The following is a 19581-nucleotide window of genomic DNA, read 5'->3' as shown; positions in this document are numbered from 1 at the left end:
AGGGTCAGGCTGAATCAGGTGCTATTCTGAGGCACCAGAATGCAAGTAAGAGGATGAAGGAGAATAGGTTTGTGCTCTGTGCATTTTACCAAAAACAAGAGGAGCTCTGGTGGCATAGTGCCTAAGGCACTAGACTGCTAACCAGAAGCCTGACAGTTCAAACCTACCAACCACTCCTCGGAAGGAAGGTTGGGCAATCTACTTCTGTAGTGATACAGTCTCGGAAGCCTAAGGAGAAGTCGCTATGAGTCAGATCTGACTTGATGGCAGTGAGTTTTTTTTTATTTTTTTTCCGGTGCACTTTAAGGCCCCATGAAATAAATCCAGGAGCATGATGGCATCTGTTTCACACACCCTTTGGAGCACATTTGTCCCTTGGAAGGACAATTCTAGCAAGACCTGCACAAGATCTGTTACTAAACAAATATGTGCCCCACTCCTGTCAACCCTCCTCAGTCAATAAACAATTTTTAAAAAAATGACTTAAGCATGACCCTTCTCTTAATGATGGTTAACTCAGAATCATTTGAACCCGTATAGGAACTAATTCTGGAATGTCCTGATATGGATGCCTTTGTTTCAATGCCTGTGAATTTCAGAGCTGGGCATTAGCACTTTGTCGGTTCTCCCTGCTGTGGTAATGACTATGTAAGGAAAGAGGCATTAGGTCACGTTCGGTGAATTCGATCCTTGAAAAACATGCCATTTCTGGACCATCACTGTGCTGAATGTTCAAAGAAAGGGCTAGAGCAGAGATGAGGGAGGAGAGAGTTGCCCTTGTCTCTGCTCCCCTGAACTCATGTTATCTGGGGTGTGTGAAGAGAGAGAGTAGCAGCTTGACTGCAGACAACTGCCCTTGCTGTTTGTACGGTGAAAAGAACAGGTCAGAATCAAGACCTTCTAATGAAATGCAGCAGCAGCAAAGATACTTCAATTAGTGTCAGCCATCCCCATCCCATGCAATCCTCCCCTCATTCTCATCAAGATTCTCTTAGCACTTGAGACAGAAATCATGTAAAAGAGTACTTTTGTCTTTTTTTTATTTTGCATTTCCTCTGTCATTTTGGTAATATGTAGGTAGCAGTCAACGGAGTGCCAGATGAACCCATGATTTGGGAGTTGGTTGATTGCTGTACTTACTAGAAAAGACTTTGTGATGGAGGCATTTTGCATTTTCTGTCCAGAACCTGATTTTTGAGGATGTGTTAATGATGACATTACTACTGAAATGTAAGAAATTATGTATTTGTCTATGAGATAATTGTTACAATACATATAACTCAGGTTTGTTCCAAGAATACTTATATGTAAATTCTTTTGCTATTAGTTTTACAAGTATCAGTATTGCTGTTAGGATTCCAAATCAGTCAGCCATTGTGAGTTAGAATCAGGTTCTGTTCTATTTTTGCTGTTTGTGCACATGTCCTTCATCAAGAATGAGGACCAAGGAGTGGTTTATACATTCAAAATGGTCTACTTTTATGATAGTGTTAGTAACTGCATTCTACTTTACCACAATGATAAGGAAGAAGATGTTAGAAATTAGCATTGTGGAAAAAGCATTGGTATACCAGGTGACAGATTGAAGGTTTTGTTTTTGTTTTTGTTTCTGCCATTTCCTTTTTTACTAACTGAAATCAAACCAAAGTGAAAATGTTTTAGACAGGAAAAAAAAAATCCTAAATTAAACTTGATCTAGCATTCTAATTTTATGAAATATGGATGCATGGATTGAATCTATGTTTTGAAATTGGACCAGATGAAACTACTCCATCAGTTAGATATGCTGCAGTCACCTTTTAGCAATGGATCTTTTGTTCCATTAAAATAAGTACTTTAACAAGGATAAGGAGTCAAAATGACTGAACGTCATCGCCACCTACATTTTATTTGAATAAAATTCTTTTACTAATCTGAATAAATTCTAGAAAGAAGTTTAAAAGAAGGAAAAATGACAGAAAATAAAGAGGAAACATTTTATTTAGCTCAATTATTAACAAAATGACATGTTCTTTCCTTAAAACAGCAATTTTTAAGTGGAAAAATAGGATAATTATTACAGATAATAATAAGAAAAAAATTAAGCAAACATGTTGAAAATTACACATAAAAGCCATAACAGTAAGAGCTCACCTCCTCTATGAAGTCTTCCTTAAGAGTACCAATTCAGTTATTCTCTTCTAAACTAGTTATTCATGGATTCAAAAACCAAACCAAACTCACTGCCATCGAGTTGATTCCAACTCATAGCGACCCCCATTGGGTTTCCAAGGTTGTAAATCTTTACACAAGCACACTGCTTCATCTTTCTTTCACAGAGCAGCTGGTAAGTTCCAATCACTGACCTTTGATTGGCAGCCAAATGCCTTAACTACTACACCACCAGAGCTCCTTATTTACAGAAGTAGATTGCCCAGTCTTCCTTCCACAGAGTGGCTGGAGGGTTTGAACCACCAGCCTTCTGGTTAGCAGTCAAATGCCTTAGGCACTACACTACTAGAGTACCTTATTCATGGATTAGAGAGTTCTGAATATATTCTAAGAGACCGGAACATGAAAAACATGAAGCTAATTGAAATATACTGGTGACTCGGGCTAGAATGTAACTGAACTCTCAGAATGTGGATTATGAAGATCAGGAAGCTGAAGAATCACATAATGGTCATGTTGTTGTTATTAGACACTAATGGATAGATTTTTGACTCATTGAGACCTCATGTGACAGAATAGAATTGCTCCAGTGGTTTTCTAGACTATAATGCTTATGGGATTAGATCTCCAGCTCTTTCTTACATGGCACTGCTGGATGGGTTTGAACTGCTCTCCTTGCAGTTAGTAACCAAGCACTTAACCATTGTGCCACGGGCTCCTTAAGGCTCATATTAACATCATGGTAAATGATTAATACAAAGATGCCTTTCATGAAATATTGAGAAGTCAAATGAAAGCTGTGCCTTGCCTAGTTAAGGACTCCACTGGCCATGTTTTATATGGCACTGTGCCACCAGAGCTCCTACGGTATCCTTAGGATATGAATAACCAGAAATCCAAACCCACTGCCATCGAGTCAATTTCAACTCATAGAGACCTTGTAGGACAAAGTAGAACTGCCCCATAGGCTTTCTAAAGCTGTAAGTCTTCATAGAAACATATTGCCACATCTTTCTTTCGTGGTGCAAATGGTAGGTTTCAACCACCAACCTCATTAACAGATGAGTGTTTTAACCACTATGTCACCAGAATTCTCTTAACATATGAATAGTCTTTGTCAAAGTTCATATGTGCATTGTTTCCATTTAAAAAAAAAATTTAATAGCTATATTAACTTGGGAAAGTCAGCTTTTTTTAACTTCATTTTCTTTTTCTTTCAAATGAGAACAAAATTAGATAATCTTGGAATAAAATCAGATGATTGCTAAGTATCTTCCTGCAATTTGATTGATTTTCAATGTGTGAGGGGGAGGGAGAATAGACAGTGAAAGGTATGGATCAACCACAAAGAGGAACCATTCTCCTTAAATTGAAAATGAATTTTGAGATCAGTGTGAATTTAGAATATAATTTTTAGCAAGGAACATTTTTGTAGATAGTCAAAAGATGTAGGAGAAAGAGGTGGTAAAGAGCAAGGGGAAAGATGAAAGCAGAGAGAGAGTGAAGCAAAAATAAAGATTTAGCAGCATTGTGCCAGTGGGCACACTTAAATAGATGAAAATTTTAAACAATAGTCTGGGAAAGTCAAATCCCAATTCTTGTACCATCTTACACTTCAGAAAACTAACATGAAAGTAGAGTATGCTTATAGGAAAACTGCTAAGTGCCAGACCACACTGAGTATTAGACTATCTTCCTCTGGTGGTATGAAAAGATAATAGCAACGTTGTTCATCAAAAAACTTTACTAAAAAAAAGTACAAAGACAAGCTACCAACAGGGAGAATATCTTCAGAAACCATACATCTGACAAGAATCTAATAACCAAAATATACAAAAAAGTTTTACAACTTAACATCAAAAAGACAACCCAATCATAAAATAGGCAAAGGGCTTGAGTAGATATTTCACCAAAGAGGACATTCATATGGTTACCAAATATATGAAAAGATGCTCACCGTCATTAGTAATTAAACCAAACCAAACTCACCACCATCAAGTTGATTCCAACTCATAGCAACTCCCTTTGGGTTTCCAAGTTGGTAAATCTTTACAGAAGTAGATTGCCCAGTCTTCCTTGCATGCAGTGGCTGGTGGGTTTAAACCACCAACCTTCCAGATAGCAGTCAAATCCCTTAGGCACTATGCCACCAGAGGTCCTTCATTATTAATTGTTGTTGTTGTTGTTGTTATGTGCCATCGAGTCGGACCCGAATCATAGCGACCCCTCCTTGGGTTTCTGAGGCAGTATCACTACGGAAGTAGATTGCCCCATCTTCCTTCCGAGGAGTGGCTAGTGGGTTTGAACCACCAGCCTTTTGGTTAGCAGTCAAGTGCTTAGGCACTATGGTACCAGAACTCCTTCATTAGTAATTAGAGATATGTAAATCAAAACCACAATGAGATACCATTTCACTCCCACTCATCTGTCAGTTTTTCGTACTGTGGTGGTTTGCATGTTGCTGTGAGTCTGGGGGATATGCCACCAGTATTTCAAAACCAGCAGGGTCACCCATGGTAGACAGGTTTCAGCAGAGCTTCCAGACTAAGACAGACTTGGAAGAAAGAAGAGGCCATCCACTTCTCAAAGAATTGGCCAGTGAGAACCTAAGCAAAAGCAAGGAAGCATTGTCTGATATATTAATGGAAAACTTTATGAATAGCCCTGAAACACTGTCTGATACAGTGCTAGAAGAAGAGCCCCTCAGGTTGGAAGGTAATCAGAGTATGACTAGGGAAGAGCTGCTTCCTCAATGTAGAGTCGACTTTAATGGCATAAATGGAGTATAGCTTTTGGGACCTCCATTAGCTGATGTGACATGAATCAAAATGGGAAGAAACAGCTGCAAATATCCATTAATAATTGGAACATGGAATGTATGAAGTATGAATCTAGGAAAATTAGAAGTTGTCAAAAATGAAATAGAACACATAAAGATCAATATCCTAGGCTTTAGTGAGCTGAAATAGACTGGTTTGGGCCATCTTGAATCAAACAGCCATATGTTCTACTATGCCAGGAATGATAAGTTGAAGAGGAATGGGATGGCATTCATCCCATTCATCAAGAATGTCTCAAGATCTATCCTGAAGTACAATGCTGTCATTGATAGGATACTACTCATACGCCTACAAGGAAGGCTACTTAATACTACTATTATTCAAATTTATGCATCTGCCACAAAAGCCAAAGATGAGGAAATTGAAGATTTACCAACGTCTGCTGTCTGAAATTGACCAAACATGCAATCAAGATATATTGATTTTTACTGCTGATTGAAATGAGAAAGTTGGAAACAAAGAAGCATCACCAGTAGTTGGAAAATATGGCCTTGGTGATAGAAATGACACCAGAGATCACATGATAGAATTTTGCAAGACCAATGACTTATTCTTTGCAAATACCTTTTTTCAACAACGAAAGTGGCAGCTATACACATGGACCTTGCCAGATGGAATATACAGGAATCATATCACCTACCTCTGTGGAAAGAGGCAATGGAGAAGCTCAATATCTTCAGCCAAAACAAGACCAGGAGGTGACTGTGGAACAGACCATCAATTGCTCATATGCAAGTTCAAGTTGAAGCTAAAGACAATTTTAAAAAGTCCACGAGAGTCAAAATATGACATTGATTATATCCCACCTGAGTTTAGAGACCATCTGAAGAATAGATTTGTTGATGCTTTGAACACCAATGACCAAAAACGAGACAAATTGTGGGATAACATAAGAACATCATGCATGAAGAAAACAAATGTCATTGAAAAGACAAGAAAGGAAGAAAAGACCAAAAATGGATGTTAAAAGAGAATCTAAACCTTGCCCTTGAGCAAAGAGTAGCTAAAGCAAATGGAGGAAATGACAAGAGAAAAGAGCTGAACAGAAGATTTCAAAGAGCAACTTGAGAAGACAGAGTCAATTATTATTATGAAATGTGCAAAGACCTGGAGTTAGAAGACCAAAAGGGAGGAACATGCTCTGCATTTCTCAAGCTGTAGGAATTGAAGAAAAAATTCAAGCCTCAAGTTGCAATACTGAAAGATTCAATGGGCAAAATATCGAATGACACAGGACACAACAAAAGAAGATGGAAAGAATACATAGTCACTGTACAAAAAAGAATTAGTCAGTGTTCATCTATTTCAGGAGGTGGCCTATGATCAAGATCCAATGGTACTGAAGGAAGAAGTTGAAGCTGCACTGAAGGAGCAACAACAATTGGCAAAAAAAACAAGGTGTGATATATTTACAACAATGTCAAAAAAAAGTGCTGCTGAGGCTGCTTATGTACAACCAAATACCTCATGGGATTTGGTTATTGGGTTTGAAGGTTTCATGATTTCATGGGACATACCAATTAATTGGCCCAACAACAGTTTAGTGCTTCTATTCTAGTTCTTTGCATAGTGCCTTGGAGTCTTAAAAGCTTGCAAGTGGCCACCCAAGGCACAACAATTGGTCTTTATCATCTGGAGCAACAGAGGAAGAAGGAGAGTCAGGAATAGAAGAAGGATATAGAATGTGTGGCTAATTGCCTCCATGAACATCTGCCTCCTTTGCCATGAGACCAGAACTGTATGGTACTCAGCTACTGTTACTGAGCATTTTGATCAAAGATTCTATAGAAGAATCTTGATGAAAAGGGAGTGGGTACAGAACAGAATTTCAAATTCTCATGGACTCTGGACTTTCTGGAGCCATGCAAGGTAGATGAACCCTGAAACTATTGCTCTGAGATAATCTTTAAACCGTAAACCAAAAATGTCCTCTGAAGTCATCTTAAAATGAAACAATAGTTTAGCTTAACTAGTTATAAAGTTCTGCCTTGAGCATTATGCTCCTTTAAGATCTATAGGGGATCAAGTTGACAACAGCAACTCAAAAGATTAGATAGGAACCTTATGAGGAGTGAGTTTATGTTGATGAGAGAGGACAGAAAAGGAGGGTGAGAATGGTTGCACAATATGAAGACTGTAGTTAGTGTCTTATGAATTGTACATACAGAAAGAATTGAATTGGTATGTTTTGCTGTATATATTCTGAACAACAACTAAATAAATAAAATGTAGGGGGAAGAAGATAATGGCAATGTTTTCTGCTTGGATATCCCACAATAGCCTTAAATTAAACACATATAAATAGAAGACATAGTGATTAAGTCAGTGGTTAAGTGCTCAACCACTAGCTGAAAGATTGGTGGTTCAAACCTACTCAAAGGTGGCTTGGAAGACAGGCCTGGTGATCTGCTCCTGAACGGTCACAGTCTTAAAAACCCTATGAAGCAGTCAAGAATTACCTTAAACCAAAGATAAAAAGATAAGGAGGCAGGGAAACTAGAGTACTGGAAATAGAACAACCAGAATGCAATTAAAGAGAATGTTGACACACTGTGAAAAATGTAATTAATGTCAATGAACAATTGGTGTAGAAATTGTCAAATGTTGTCTAAACTTCCACTGAAAACACAATAAAATATTATTTTAAAAAACAAAAACCTTATGAAGCAGTTCTACTCTGCACACATCAGGTTGCCATGATTAGGAATCAACTTGAGAGCAACCAACACCACTAGGCTTCTTTCATGGACCCATATTTACACTGAGAATACCACCACCACGCATCTTCTAGACTTTAAACCTAGGAGTCTTCTTTCCTTCCTTTGTCCCTGTATTCTTCTTAGATTTACCCTGTCTTTTCCATTCCTGTTGATGATCTTCTAATGTAGGGTCTTATGGCTTACTTCTGCTTTATGTCTCTGCACCCCACTTCAGTCTGTCCTACCACTAGCAGGTTGATCTTCCTGAGACCCTCTGTCTGAAAATAAAAGGGCACTTTAAAATCTAATTAATGGGAGAAACCTTATGTTACCCTCTGCTTTCTAAATTTTGAGGAGAGAAACCAAAGAGAAAAATTGGTTTCCTATTAAAATAAAAACCAATTGCTTTGACTCCTAACTACCTTTTCATGTCTGTGAGCTTTCCCATTTCCAAATAGATGAGTCTCTGCCAAAAAATGAAATTAGAATAAATAAATTGCTATCTTGGAACCAAATAATACAGAAGTATCTTAAATTCAACATATATATAATAGGGGATATGGTAATTACGTCAGATTAGCTCCAGTAATATCTATGAAAATCTTCCTTGCTAACAGTTATATTCTAAATCTACAGTGATCCCAAAATTCCTTTTAAATTTGAGAAGAGGGGTTACTCTTTGTGATTATGTATACCTTAACTTTATCATTTTCCATGCCAGCCATTCATAGGGGTGAAAATTATTGATGTTAGTAACCATGGGTTTTTGGTTTTTTAGTTACCATTATTTTACAATTATAGTTTCTACCCCAATTTTTTGCATACTTGAATGCTCTAAGGTGAGGGGAAGGGAGGGGAGAGTTAAATGTTTCAGGTAATTGAGGTTAGAAACACACATAGAAAATCTCTTAAGAGGAAACTATATATTGACAGTTTATCTTCTAGATCTGTTTGCATTAAGTATCCTAATTACTGTCTATGCAAACAAATGCTTATGGCTCTAACAAACTCAATGCAACAATTTAATTGCTACATTTTGATGTGTTTTTCTACATGTGACAACATGAATGAAGTGCCTAAAAAATAAACTATGCCTACCTTTTCCCTTCATAGGTAGGCATGGGCTGTCACAAGGGTGGAGATAAATGTCCTTGGCATCACATATAACTTTTCTGTAGCAGGGAAAACAAGTGAACAGAGCTAGAGCCTAGTCCCAAGTAAGGTGTGACCCAGAACAGGGTAGGAGAGGAAGAGAGCAGAAGTGCCTGCTAATTACATTACTCCCAGGGTGGGAGGAGGCAACTGCGTGTGCATGACTGGCTCTTCAGGCTACATCCCAGCAGTAGAGTTGGCTGCAGACAGCCAGAGAATTATCTGAAGAATAATCACAGAAGACTAGAATCTAAATGTTGTCAGCGATCTTAGCAATCAATAAAGAAATTTCTTCTCTAGATATCAGACCTGTTAAATCTGCCATTTCCTCCTTGTCTTCTCATACTAGGTATTAAACCACGAAACCAGTTGCCAATGAGTTGGTTGTAACTCCTGGAGACCTCATGTGTGTCATAGTACAACTATACTCCACACAGTTTTCAATGGCTGATCTTTCTGGAATCTCCATGCCCTTTTACTCAAGCTTCTTGTGTGGACTTGAGCTTCCAACGTTTTGGTTACTAGCCAAGTGCTTAACCATTTGCCCCACCTAGGGACTTCTGATGCTAAGCATCAAAGACCTTTCTACATCAAAGGTCTTTCTTTGTCCTCTTCCCCATTCCTGGATCTTCACTGCTTGGTGTGCTGGGAAGTACACTGGAAAGCTGACAACCTGACTCTGCTTCTAACAGCTTCACAACCAGCATATTTATTATCTGGCCTCCCCCTCGATGTGATAGAGTCCAATTTATACTTGATTAAATAGCAATTTAGCATTCTTAGATGATATTCCAGTAAATCCCCATTGCCAAGCATTCACTTACTGATTTAGCTTTGTCTTTATTTTTTTATATGACTGTTGTCCCTGGGTGGCAGCTCTGGTAGCATAGTGCCTAAGGCACTGGACTGCTAACCAGAAGGCTGGCGGTTCAAACCCACCAAGCCACTCCTCAGAAGGAAGGTTGGGCAATCTACTTCCATAGTGATACTACCTCGGAAACCCAAGGAGGGGTCGCTATGAGTCGGGTCCGACTCTACAGCACATAACAACAACAACATTGTCCCTGGGTAGTGCAAACAGTTAAGTGCTCAAAGGTTGATGGTTGAAGGAGCTCTGATGGCATAGTACCTAAGGCATTTGATTGCTTCCCAGAAGGGTGGCTGTTCAAACCCACCAGCTGCTCTTCAGAAGGAAGATTGGGCAATCTACTTCTGTAGAGATACTGCCTTGGAAACCCAAGGAGAGGTTGCTATGCGTTGAATCGACTTGACAGCGGTATAGCTAGATTCTCCCCCTTTGTCTAAGAGGCATAGTGGGGAGGAAGACAGGTTGGATCAGTCTTTCACTGAAGTCCTCATACTGATTCCAGTCTGCCGGTAAAAGGATCTACCATCACTAAGCAGTTCTCAGAGTAGGCTTATTCTGGGAGGATTCTGGAAAAAATGCGAAAGGACAAATTATAACTGGATTTGAACTTTTATCCTGTTCAGGGGCCTACAGAATGTACCCAAATCAAAATCTGCTGCTGTCTTGCCTCCTCAGGACAGGTTTAGTTTTTATTAGATAAATTAGAGTGATAAAACATACGTTTATTTAGCTCTCATTCACCCTTGTATAGGTGATGAGAATAGAGGCTTGGGAGGAGAGATGCTGTGGACATTATTTGAGTAAATATATGGATTGTCTCATCTCTAGGACAGCCCAATTCAGTGTCAGGCTGAATTATAGATCAACAATCTGCACAAGAGACAAAGACTGTATCATTCCTCAAAGTAGCCTCCACCTCTCCAGAGGTGTACTCTGTACTCTGGTTTATTCACTTCTCTGAGGCCTACTCTGATTTGCACATATTTTTCACAAAAAAAGAGAAGCTAATTTTCAAAACATAACATTGATTAAAGAAGCCATTTTATGGGGAGGCACTGAAGACAAATAAGCCTGTTGCTGAGTTTTAAAGAAAGTTTTGAGAACTGCAAATTGTTTCCACTTGAATAAATTTGCAATGCCAATAGTCTATTGACAAGGGGTTGGTAACAGTCTAAGGCAGTCAATTTTTCTTTCAGTTGAGGATCCACTAAAGATTTTTAAGCAGAAAAGTATTCTAATAGTGGCATTTCAGAAGATTAATTTGCTATCAGTGAGTATGGGGAGAGGCAGAAAAAAAAATAGTCTTGAAAGTCTAGGGCAGCTGGGGGAATGGAAAGACAAATATCTGTGAGACATTAGGACAGAAAAATCAAGAGTTGGGAACTTCATCTGTGTATGGGGAGGGAGGTGAATTTCATGTCAAGATGAATACGGTATTTTCAACCGAGAACGACTGAGGCTGTGACTCTCTGGGGCATTTGTCGATAATCCTACTGCTTAGGAAACTTAAAAAGAGATTGTAAAATATACTGCAAAGGCAAAAACAGTAAGTCTAGGCAAAAATACAATCAGAATTAAAGACGAACAAATAGATAAACATCAAATAAGGGCATCCCATCAGTGAAAGAGCAAAAGGTCATTGAGAGCCTAAGGGGGTTTTGTCTTTTCCAGAGAGAGTCCTTTGTGAAGAGGGGTCAGACGGAGCAGAATAGAATGTGCTGTGTTATGAATTTGAAGCTATGAGGCTAAGACCAGATGAGTGGAATGGAGAGTATGAAGCTGATGTTCTATTCAAATTCCCTAGAGCCTATTGCATTGTAAATTCAAAAAGCTAATAAAAGAAAACTGCATCTCAAATATACAAGCTGGGCAGGGTTAGTTCACCACTATGGCAAAGCAACATTAAGCTGAGCCACAAAGTTGCACATAAACAGAGAACATGTCCAGAGGTCCATATTTGATGGAAAGGTCTATTATACTGACTGGGATCAAAGTATTTCAGAGGACAGTTGGACATTCACTGGTGCAGTTTTTGCACTTTTGTACAGATAAAAAAAGGTAAGCCTGCCATTTCTGAAAGTCATCTTTGACTTTCTCTCATTTCCTTCTCCAGAGCCCCCTGGTAATTTTAATATCTCTCATCCATCTTGTTTTCCTTTACACTAACATAGATGCTAATCTGTGAAAAAGTTGTCACTGATCCACACTGAAAAGAAAATATTAGTGATGTGGAGAATTTTTCATATAGCTTTCTTTGTTCATTTTAAAGAACTGCCTCTCACCCTGAAATTAGGTCCTTTCTACCTTTGGTATGTGTAAATAGCTTTTCTTATGAAATGATGTGGGTAACAAATGATAGTTTTTTTCTTTTTACTTTTTTTTTTTTTGAGATACTGTAGATTCTCATGCAGTTATAAGAAATAATACAAGAGTTCATGTGCCTTTTACCCAGTTTCCTCCACTGGTAGCATCTTGCAAAATTATAGTATAATGTCAAACCAGTATATTGACAGTGATACAGTCAAGAGAACATTTCAGTCACCACAAGGATCCCTCATGCTACCCCTTTATAGCCACAACCACTTTTCTCCAGTCCATATCCCCTCCTTAATCTCTGGCAAACCCTGATATGTTCCCCTTTTCTATAATTTTATCATTTCAAGAATATGAATGGAACCCATTGGATTGGCTTTTTTTCACTTAGCATAATTCTCTGGAGATTGATTCAGATTGTTGTATATATCCATAGTTCATTCCTTTCTATTGCTGATATTATACCATGATATGAAGGTACCAGATGGTAGTTTTTTACTTTAAAAACTCTGTGTTGGTTGTAGATTTTTTTCCTCTTGCCTTGTGAAATCGGCAAGTCTGGGAACAACCCGGCCTGACCTGTCACCCTGCCAGTGGGCTCCTTCGATACTACAGTCAAATTAGCCTTACTAAAACTTTGCCTGTCTTTAAAGTTTCTTCAGCTCCCCAGTGCCGAAATCTGTCAGAGGCCCTTCATCTACCATATAAAGCCCCTAGATGGACCTGCTTCAGCCAAGCTCTTCTACTCACTGACTCCCTAACAGTCCTTCCATCTCCACTCCTCCACACCCTCACCCTTGCTGTTTGTTCTTCTGGCTGGAATGCACCCTGTGCATTCTCTGCCTGCCTAGATCCTATGTCCGTTTTAAGGCCCGGCTTAGGTCTCCACCTTCATGTGGTTTTTGCCTGGCTACCTCAGCATGAATGCATCATCTTCTGCACTCCAGTAGTTCTGGCTGGCTCTACCACTCACCTGGTACTCATTTTGTTTTATAGTTTTCACATTTATGATTTCTCTCTCCAGCCAGACTTCCTATACTCTTTGTACTACCCACAATGCCCTCACGCTATAACTTGCACATAGAGATTATTCTGAAACTGCTAGATGGCTGGTTAGGTAGAAGCTCTGCTGAGGGCCCTTACGCCACAGCACCCTTTGTAGCCTTCCTCGTGCAAGCACTTCACCCCTGTGAGGCCCTTAACTTAGGTGCAGCTACTCCTCTCCAGGCACAAATTCAGAAGTTCCCAGGGCTAAATTATTAAGCTGGGCCACTAAGATCCCAGATTAACCCTATGTCTTTCTAACTGTACCACCTACAAAGGTTACTTGTATTTTTATTTCCCAAAGAACCAGAGGCTAAAGGTTATTGTTATGTTATAGTCTGAATGCTCAGCATCCTGTGCTGTATCCCAGTGTGCTCACCTCCTGTGATACAAAAACCTGCCCAGCAGGAAATGGAACATGTGGTAAGCCAATGAAAGAGCAAAGTCAAAGGTTGGAGAAATGCTTTCTACAGGAGAAAGGTGAAGTTTCTGCTTCAGATTGAATGGAACTAGAAAATACAACCCAGCAAAAGGATTGAAAGAGGGCAGGTCAGTGACAGCAGCAAGAATGAATCAACAAGGGGCTTGTAGGTGGTATCATACAGAAAGCCATGGTTCTCAATTTTAAATCAGGCACTGGGATTTACAGGAGGGCTAGTGGACCTGGGGTCAAGCACATAAAAGTTCCTGTTAGGGCTCGGCCATGAGACACAATGAGATCCTGATCGAGTCACTTAATTGTATGATATTTTCATGTTCCCATCTGTAAAATGAAGGAGGGAGTAAATAATGTACTAATGAACTATTTTTTATATAAGAGCATTCAAAAGAATATTCATTTTTTAAAAAGCATGTTGTTGTTGTTGTTCTTGTTCTTGTTCTTGTTCTTGTTATGTGCCGTCAAGTCAGACCTGACTCATAGCCACCCCTCCTTGGGTTTCCAAGGCAGTATCACTACGAAAGTAGATTGCCCCATCTTCCTTCCGAGGAGTGGCTGGTGGGTTTGAACCGCCAGCCTTCTGGTTAGCAGTCAAGTGCCTTAGGCACTATGCTACCAGAGCTCCTTTTTATTATTTACATTATACTATGAGAACTGTAATAGGACACAAGGATTATGCCAAACTTAGATTTCAATGGCATCTATACAGATCTTCCTCATTTGTGATTTAAATGTAGGTCCCATACAAATGAAATGTTGGACTTGTGTCAAATGGAAAATCCTTGATCTCTGAACCTGAACCACAGGTTTCTAAGTCACAGTGCAGGTGGTATGCTGCTCAGCTTTCTTTTTCTTGAAGTTATATGAGTGAACCCAAAGTATAACTTTCCACAGGTAGAGTTAAGTTACTTTTAAATGATCACATGGAAGAGTAAAGTGACTTAAAAAAAAAAAAAAAAAAAAAGTTCTACAAAAGGAATTCAAGTAAATTTTTATCCCAAAACTACCCCATCAATCATAGATCAAAAATACATTATCTAAAAAACATATTAAGTGAAGGAAAAATTATGGAGAAGTAAGTCTGATGCTGGGGCCTGGAAGAGAACTTGACAAGCAGAAAGGCAAGATAGAACTTTAGGCTGGTTTTGTCAATAGTTCTGTAATTCTGCTTTGCTGTATAAATAAACCTACGTTAGTCTCTTCCGAAGCACAGATTTCTTCAGGAAAGCAATGATAACAATAAACTGCTGAATTTCTTCATTGATGCCTTAATGTGCTAGGGGCATTTGGGTTGGCGGAGAGAGTAAGAATATCTGCTTTGTTTCTTTAGCTCTACTTTTTATGAGTCCGAACAATGAATATAATGGCACATTTGCTTTCTCTTTATTTCTCCACCTCTCTCTTTGCCCTCTCATTCCTGCTGCTGGCCAGGCAACACTGAAAACTGTCAGATCAACTCAATCAAATCTACGATCTGACTGATACTGTCCTCACTGAGCTAATGGCATCAACTCATCACTAGGCACCAGCCCCACATCGGTCTCTCTCTTTCCTCCTGTCTTCCTTTTCTGTCTCTACCATGACATTGTCCTTGCTAAATCTTCTTTTACCTTTATTACCTAGAATCTTTTCCTAATTACTAATCACATCTCAAAGCTAATTTTTACGCTCTGAAAACTGTATCCTTTCATTATAAAATTCCATTTAGGCTCTTTTTCTACTCCTTTTTTCCTTGTTGCCCATCATTATAACCCTCTTCTCCCTTTTCCTTGGAGTTTTTTCTCCCCTGGTAACCACTCTCTTTTCCTCAATAACATTCTTTCTCTACTAGTTCTGCATCTGGGCTTATTTTAACTAGGAAATGATTCAGGTCTCCATTTCACTGAGACCCTTCTATTATTAGAAGCAGCTTTAATCTCAATCTGAATAAATCCCATTATTTCACTGGGAAATAAAGTTTTCAATTTAATCCAACTTAAATATATTGTTATCCCAAATTCTTAGTTTTTCACCCAAAATGTTGCATTTTGTTTCTTCAGAAAATTTGAAATTTACTCTGGTGCTGCCACAAATAGGAAAGTTACAAAAATTTAGGGTTTTTTAAATAAAATGTATCCTAAAATTTTAATTATAAGCTCCTCTTACAAATACATGCTAACAAAGAATAAGTATATAATAAAAAAGGAAATAATCGTTACTGTTATTGTTGGGTGTCGTGAAGTCAGTTCCAACTCATAGCAACCCCGTGTAACAGAGAACTGCTCCATAGGGTTGGCTTGGCTGTAATCGTTATGGAAACAGGTTGCCTAGTCTTTTGCCCACAGAGCCACTGAGTAGGTTCGAACTGCCAGCTGTTCACTTATCAGACAAACGCTTAACTGTTGGGCCACCAGGGCTCCTTAAATAATCATGAAATGTCAGGATATATAACATCTCATCCCAGTAAACATAATAAATCATCATTCAAGATATCATCTATTCCTGCAGTGTCAATACAGACAAGATAGATTATCACCACCAACTTCAATTAAGTGCCAACTTGCCATTATTTCACTGGGAAATAAAGTTTTCAGTAGGCTTTGATTTTATGAATTTGTTCAAGTTGTCTCAAGGTACTAAAAGAATACTTTACATATGCAAATAATATACATACTGTTTTATAAAGTTATATGTAAGTTTTATGTGTATATATATATATATATATACACACACACATACATATATATGTGTATACATATATGTATATGTGTGTGTGTGTATACATCTATATGTATATACACACACACATACTATATATGTGAAAAAACACTGCCATCGAGGGTATATATTATAATACAGAATTAGATCTACTTTGTAGGAAATATAGAGGAATACTAAGGAAGTTATATCAGCAAACATGTTCCCTTTGAAACAGCAAATTAGATGTGCAGGAGAGTTTTGGTCACACTTCAAAGAATAATATGCTGAGATGGAGAGCTATTCTGTTTACTCTTGCTGTCACTGGTGAGGATTTTCTATGTTAAACAGGCTTGTGATTACTTCAAAGCATGTTTGAAGTTTCCACTGCACAAAGACAAATATTCATCCAAATTTGTGCAGCTAATATTGCCATGCATTGTATTTGCAAGATAGACAAGCCTGTACTTTTCTATTTAACATCAAATTAATGCCTTTTTTATTTAGCTATGACAGTGAAGGTCGCCTGACAAATGTCACATTTCCAACTGGGGTGGTCACAAACCTTCATGGGGACATGGACAAGGCTATCACAGTGGACATTGAATCATCCAGCCGAGAAGAAGATGTCAGCATCACTTCAAATCTGTCCTCAATCGATTCTTTCTATACCATGGTTCAAGGTAAACACAAAAGCATCATTTTAAACTGATAATTTTATGGTACCACTAATACCCAAATAGAAAGTTGCTGTCTACTATTTTCTAATAAGCTGATCCAGAAAAGGAGCAGTGAGAATATAAACCTCCAGAGAAACTGACGAAATAGTCCAGTGGACACATATATTAATATAGTCAGTTATATATACATATTGGAAATCACATAATATATAAAATAATATGTTAACCTAAAAACAGTGTCATTTTCCCTCCTATATAATAATTTAATAAGACAACTTAATTCCAACTCTTCACAGGCATCATTCCCTTTTGAGCCACTGAACACAGTTCTCCACAGCAAGTGACGTCCACTGCCGTCTAAGGACAGCAGTTTGAGACATGGCTCTTTTTTAATTCCTGTACCATGTGATCACTTGAAATTTTATTCTGAACTCCAGCTACTCAATTATGTAATTATTTGGCCTTTCTGTCTTTTCATTCAATCTATAGGCATGTATATCCCATCTCACCATAATAAAATCTCCTGCCATATTCCTTTTAATACTTCATTGAGGTAAAATTTACACAACATAAGATTACCCACTTCAAAGTATTCAATGGTATGTAGTTTATTTGCAATGTTGTACAGCCACCACCTCTATTTAGTTCCAAAACATTTCCATCACCCCAAAGTAAACCTCATACCCCTTAAGTATTAAGCCATATTTCTTTTTAAAGTAATCATTAATAAAAGGCCTGTTTACAATGACATCTGCAATTGTGGGGTCATAGCTCTAAGTGTAATTACTGAATCTGTGTTCCATTTCATTGAGTTTTTTTTTTTTTTTTTACCAGTTCCCTTAAGAAATGTCTATTATAGTCTAAAACTAGTATTACTTAAATTCATTTCTTCCCCTCAAATGGTCCTGTATTATTGAAAATGTAAAAATTGAAAAGTAGCTTGCAAAACAAGTGGTTTTTTTAGGCCAAAATATAAGATGAGCCCCTTTTTAAAGTTAAATTTTGGGAGAGAAAATATCACCTTATTTTTTGGCATGTTTTTTGTTGTTGTTATGTGCCCTCGAGTCATACAGAGTTATTAAATATTAAAAGGTTCAAAAGATCTTTAACATAAAATATAAAGGAAAGGGTATAGGGGAAGGGAGTCATCTAAGACCTTGGAGGTGAATGAACCAGCCTCCTGAAAAACCATATACTTGGCTCTTTACAAAACCTCCACTTCACATTCCATGAGAATGAGTCCTCATTTCATCAGGGAAGGGTAAGGGAAGTAGAAAGGAAATTGGTTAAGAAGGAGAAAGACTTTAAATTTCCCTAAAGTTTGCCTTTAATATTTGGTCAAACTTCTTCCAGAATGAAATGCTAGAAATCAAAGTTGTTTTGTTCCTTTCTTAAAGGACATCCTTAAGGACTCTTCATTTCTTTGTAAATGGAGATCAGTTAATGTTTAAGAAATTTCTACCACTTCTAACCACAAAACCATCCAAGTGTTTATTCTGTAGCTCTAGTTTATGCTCTCTGTTGCTTGTTTTTCAGATCAGTTAAGAAACAGCTACCAGATTGGTTACGACGGCTCCCTCAGAATCATCTATGCCAGTGGTCTGGATTCACACTACCAAACAGAGCCTCATGTCCTGGCTGGCACAGCTAATCCAACCGTGGCCAAGAGAAACATGACTCTCCCTGGTGAGAATGGTCAGAATTTGGTAGAATGGAGATTCCGGAAGGAGCAAGCCCAAGGAAAAGTCAATGTGTTTGGTCGAAAGCTTAGGGTAAGTAAGTATTGGAGAGTGGGTGGGAGGTGCCCAGTCCACAGTGCTGTGCAGATGGCCCACCCATGCCAGTGAATTCATCCCCGTTCACCCTCATCTGTCTGGTGCCACACTCAGTGTAGCACCTTCACCTCAGGGCACAACTGGCAGCCCAGTAGGGAAATTGCTTACAATAAAAGCCATTTATTGGAAAAATTATTTTCTTCCTATGGTTATAATTAAAAATACATTCTTCCCTGGAAAAGTAGTAATTACACATAAAATGATCCCACATAGCCTGGATGTCAATTGATTCTTGTTTTACTAATGACTTAATAATCTTGTACTTTTCTTCACCTAGTCAGTTAAGAGTTATGGCTTCTTCATGTGGGGATGAGGATAAATAAGAATTGATTTAAAGACCGAAAGTTTTCCCAATCATAATATGTGTATTGAAAGAGATAGGCTGGGAATTGAAAGGTGAATTCCTTTTTTCATGTTCTCAATATTTTTAAACTTAAGTTTGGGCCCATAGAAGGTTACCAAGTTCATTACCTAACTACTGCTTCTTTACTATTGATGGAAAGTCCCACTTCATATTTTTTAAAGAGAAATGTGATGATGTTTCTAATTATGCTAGTGGTTAAGTGATCTTTGCAAAATGTTCTCTGCTCTGCCTTGTTAGGTGTTTTTCTTGCCATCTCATATTATGGACTAAATATATAGAGAAGACAAATTTTTTTTTTATGACAGCTATTTGGTAACAAGGAACTCTGATGGCAGAGTGGTTAAATCATTTGACTGCTAACCAAAAGGTCGGCTGTTTGAACCCACCAGCCACTCTGTGGGAGAGAAAGATGAGGCAGTCTGCTTCCATAAGGATTTACACCCTTGGAAACTCTATGAGGCGGTTCTACTCGATCCTATAAGGTCACTTTGCATTGGAATCGACTCAGTGGCACTGGGTT

The 19581-nt window shown here is 38.2% G+C and overlaps 1 protein-coding gene across 1 annotated transcript in view; it reads left to right on the top strand.

Moving 5' to 3' along the window:
* Nucleotides 1-19581, top strand: part of TENM3 (teneurin transmembrane protein 3) — a 628633-nt gene that overhangs the window by 584825 nt on the left and 24227 nt on the right. Inside the window, exons 24-25 of the mRNA XM_042780948.1 lie at nucleotides 16690-16865; nucleotides 18399-18634. Coding sequence (XP_042636882.1) covers nucleotides 16690-16865; nucleotides 18399-18634 — 412 coding nt within the window. The remainder of the gene's footprint in view (nucleotides 1-16689; nucleotides 16866-18398; nucleotides 18635-19581) is intronic.

This window comes from Orycteropus afer, unplaced genomic scaffold (assembly GCF_000298275.1).
Source record: "Orycteropus afer afer isolate SDZICR_OR568_19922 unplaced genomic scaffold, OryAfe1.0 scaffold00073, whole genome shotgun sequence".
NCBI lineage: Eukaryota > Metazoa > Chordata > Mammalia > Tubulidentata > Orycteropodidae > Orycteropus > Orycteropus afer.
Note: the sequence above shows the minus strand (reverse complement) of the source record. Positions and strands in the feature narration are given on the sequence as shown.